This window comes from Perkinsus marinus, assembly GCF_000006405.1.
Source record: "Perkinsus marinus ATCC 50983 genomic scaffold scf_1104296967896, whole genome shotgun sequence".
Classification (NCBI taxonomy): domain Eukaryota; phylum Perkinsozoa; order Perkinsida; family Perkinsidae; genus Perkinsus; species Perkinsus marinus.
The window spans coordinates 1-3,867 of NW_003203369.1; the positions used below are offsets into that span (position 1 = coordinate 1).

A 3,867-nucleotide genomic window follows, 5' to 3' on the forward strand; every position below is an offset into this window, starting at 1 on the left:
GGTAGGTATCATTGATCGCCCAATTACAACAGCGACTCATGACCTGGGTCTGGGAGTCGGATAAAGGTCACAGAATCTTGACATTGAACCAGGAAGTTAGTCGCTTGCGGAATGAGGTGAGTTACTCAAGGGCTTCATTTTCTCTCATCTCGATTCATCCTGACGAGACATGTGTTATCAAGCGTGGGACAGTATGCACATTCTCAACTAGATGTGTTGGTTACAATATGTAAATCCTGAGGGGATTTTGGAAATTTCTTATTGGTCTCTGTGAACTACTACCCTTATTCATGTGTAAGTCCTTAAGTCAGCCGGGGAAATCAGACATATATTCCAACATTGGTGTCATCAGTGTGAGAGACGTCGAACGTTCGTCTCCGCTTGTCGGTTGACAGTCAACGAAGACTTGACAGCCCCCACGTGTCGTCCTCATAGAATTGAATCCAGTGATCCATGAGATGAATGACTAGGTTATGCGTCTCCATAGCGAGAGGGAGACCCAGCTGGAGAGCTATTATGATGGGCTGTATCATCATCAGAAACCTGATCGGATCCAGGTCAGACTGTGGACCACGCTTTGAGCGCTTATCGACAACCTCAGGATATTAAGCGTAGCGCAGAAGAAGGAAATGAGAAGGACAGGGTACAAACTGATCAACAATCAAGGGAGATTGAAACGCTTCAGAAGGAAATAAAGTTACTTGAGTCAGTAGTCGTGCCTTCAAGGATGTGTGTGCAATGGGCATGCTTCAGGGCCGATAACAGGCGTCTTAAACAGGAGCAACAAACCTTGGGAAATCGAGGTAGGCAGTGAAGGCGGACACAGCCGAAGAGGAAATTCACAAAACTATTCCGTGAAAATTTAGCGCTTTGGTTTTATGAGGACATCTGCCGTTTTCCTCGGGAGAGTTGTTATCAATGAATTTGTTGACAGACACTACCGACGGCCGCGAAGATATTGAGATCAACGATTTGCGTGTTGGTGCGAACAGGATTATTGAAATCATGCAGAAGGAAATCAAAGTCAGCTACTTACTATCGCTCGTTCCTAATCATGCTACTGTAGGATTATGAAGCCCACGTCACTCAGCTGCGCATGGACAATGACGAGCTACGCTTGAAATTGACGAGAGGGTCGAACACACTGACTCTCCCCATTCATGTGACCAGTCCCGTATCCACCATACCGGTAGGATGTTCGTGCCGATGCGCTTTTATATGTCTATCAGAAAAAAGAAGAGTATCCAGAGTTTGCTAGAAAAGATTCATCAACGTCGCCTATGATGCCGTATCCTCCCCAGCACGATCAGGTAAATGTGCTCAAGTTACGGTATGTATTAGACTGATCTGAATGGACGTATACCACATAGAGGGTGGGTGATCTCTCCCGTTGTCTCTCAGCAAAATCGGGAGATCATCGAGCAATTAAGAGAAGATAATCTCAGAGCTCAGCAGAAACTTGAAGTCTCGGAAAGGGAACGCAAGAGGCTTGAAGAGGTTGATCGTGTCGTGGGGGCACGTGAGACTGTCTCGTTACAGTCTATAAAGCATGGCCCGAAGAAGCCCGAGAACGTCACCAGCCCAACACAGAAACAGATGCGTATGCTCAAACGCCAGGTGAGTTCCGCTCGATAAATAACTCAATAACAACGACACAATGAAAGCTGTATTTGAAGTCTTTCGAGGATTTGCAGAAGGTTCGGGCCCTGCCTGTATACCGATCAGGTTGTGATGAAATCTGCGGAGATAAGTCGTATGCGTGAAGTGTTGGACGAGCTTAAGAAGGAGACCATAAGGCTAGTCCAACGGCGAGAGGAACATGTGGGGTCATCCTATGCAGGTGTCTGAGGATCACGCGTTTTCCATGGCAGAATTTCAGAGTCTCGAGGAAGCACAGAGCGAATCCATGACCACATATGTCTCTTGCCTGATCGTATCTTTACCTCATCATTATTGTGTTCCTTCCTGCTCCTGATAGCTGACACTAACACATTCACGCGCTGGTTTTCGTAATTTCTAGAAAAAGTTTTAGAAGCCAGAACGATTTCTGGAAACTACGGAGTCTTCTGAAATGACAAGGGTTTTTCTGTTGCCAATCTTTTCCGATGGAAATTCTCCAATCATTTCTCAAATTCTGGAAAAACAGGAAAGACGGCTGGAAGATGCTTGATAATTATGGAGAAGCATTGAAAAATGAATCTTTTCATCCATCCTGATTGCTATGGTCACGCTGGATGATTATTCAGATGCTCTACCTTCGAGCCTGTCCGAAACTACGTAAATGTTTTCTATATAGGGGGAGCGTAGCTGATTGCCGTTCCGAAAATCATCTTTCCTTGCCTCGGGTTGGAACTGCCTTTTGAGGCAGGTTTATCAGCGCCCAACTCACACGATGTGCACCGACGATGTGTCCTCCAGCGACTAGGAGCCGTTGCCCGAACGAAAGTCAGTAAGGTCGGGTGGATGAGTACTAAGTTAGTTCTACTAACTAACACTTCGTAGTCGCCTGAGAAATGTAGCCTAAAAGTGCTCCCCAAGACTTGCATTCGATCTCATTCAAAGAGATATCTTCATTGTAGGCTACAATTTGTAGATGACTCATCTAGCTGGTAATCTTACGGAATAGCTCATCTAGGATGAGTTAATCTGTAAGATTCCTAGCCTAACAGCTAAATGAATGACAGCAGACACCTCTGAGATGTGTATTCCCTGAGCAGATTCTTAAGCAGAGAGGTGACCTCTCTGCTTAAGAATCTACAGCACAGAGGTTGAGCTTATATATACCCTCCAGCAGGGTGGAACAGGAATCGAGATAGTAGTAATAACTCATCAATTGGTAACTCAACATTAAATAGACTCCCTCTGCAATGCGAGGATGCCTCGATCTTTTAACTCTGGGCATTTACTTCCGGTAATTCACACCATTAGTCTTCGCATGCCAAATGCAGATCTGTCCATTTCACATGAGCCAGTAATCAGTAGCAGAATCAATCTCATTCAACTATCATCCCAGTCTCGTTTCCTCAAGCCCATTGATCGAATCTCAGAATCATCCAATCAGAGTCTCACGAACTTCTCCGATTCGGTCTGAACGCGCTTTGCTCTAAGCATATATTCACTCTAGCCTGCACCCGATGCTCATACCACTGATTTCCATTGACAATCACAACGTGTGAGTTATCAACTCGAAACGACCTAGCGTCGATACAATCCGGCAAATAGAAAGATTGATCCTCCCCGGAGGAGTCCTTTCAAAGGACCTCCGAATAATGAAAATTTTCCAGCTTTGGAAAGTAGGTTGGTCCGAAATAGCTCCTTCGAGTGACCAACTTTCAGTTCTCATGGAAGAACAATCCTGTGGTCGGGCCCCAACTGGTAGTTATACTGTTCCTCTTGGGCTCAATAGTTCTATATGTGTATAACAAGGGTTTGTCAAAATCTTTAATGGTAATTTCAGAACTCTTACATGCGTTGATCTGCTTCGCGAGGTCCGTCCCAGCATAAGAGATAGTGAACTTGTAATTCATCATGCCTACATGGATTAGCTGCGAATATTTCACACCGCTCACAGAAATGGCACAGCCATAGAGGTTGACATGGATGTTCAGGATGTAATCGGGATAGAAGGTGAGTTTACCAGACACATCGCCATCGGGATCGTCGTAGTACTCTCCCATGGGTGGGGGAACCGCCGACAGCGATGGAACCACAATGCTTCCGCAGAAGGACGCGAAGAGGATGAAAGCTGACTGCTTCATAGCGGTGGAGGACAACCGAGCTGAGAGAAGGTTACATACAAACTGGGAAGTTAGCTGTTTGGATAGACATGGGAATGTATGCCAGCTCAGTGCGTACGCATGCTCAAGT

At 45.6% G+C, this 3,867-nt stretch overlaps 2 protein-coding genes across 2 annotated transcripts; one reads left to right on the forward strand and one right to left on the reverse strand.

Moving 5' to 3' along the window:
- Nucleotides 1-918: 918 nt before the first annotated feature.
- On the forward strand, nt 919-1,848 carry Pmar_PMAR011411 (hypothetical protein; the record flags this gene model as incomplete). The annotated part of the gene is made up of 5 exons (XM_002768531.1): nt 919-1,023; nt 1,067-1,189; nt 1,230-1,310; nt 1,402-1,617; nt 1,726-1,848. The coding sequence occupies 5 exons, from the start codon at nt 919-921 to the stop codon at nt 1,846-1,848; spliced, it is 648 nt and encodes a 215-aa protein (XP_002768577.1).
- A 1,352-nt stretch (nt 1,849-3,200) lies between these two features.
- Pmar_PMAR011412 (hypothetical protein) lies at nt 3,201-3,780 on the reverse strand. The gene has a single exon (XM_002768532.1). It carries the CDS (start codon nt 3,756-3,758, stop codon nt 3,333-3,335), a length of 426 nt encoding a protein of 141 aa, XP_002768578.1. The 5' UTR covers nt 3,759-3,780; the 3' UTR covers nt 3,201-3,332.
- Nucleotides 3,781-3,867: the final 87 nt, after the last annotated feature.

What these genes read in the sequence shown, in the direction of transcription:
- Pmar_PMAR011412 (XM_002768532.1), bottom strand. Translation starts at nt 3,758, where the DNA reads ATGAAGCAGTCAGCTTTCATCCTCTTCGCGTCCTTCTGCGGAAGCATT.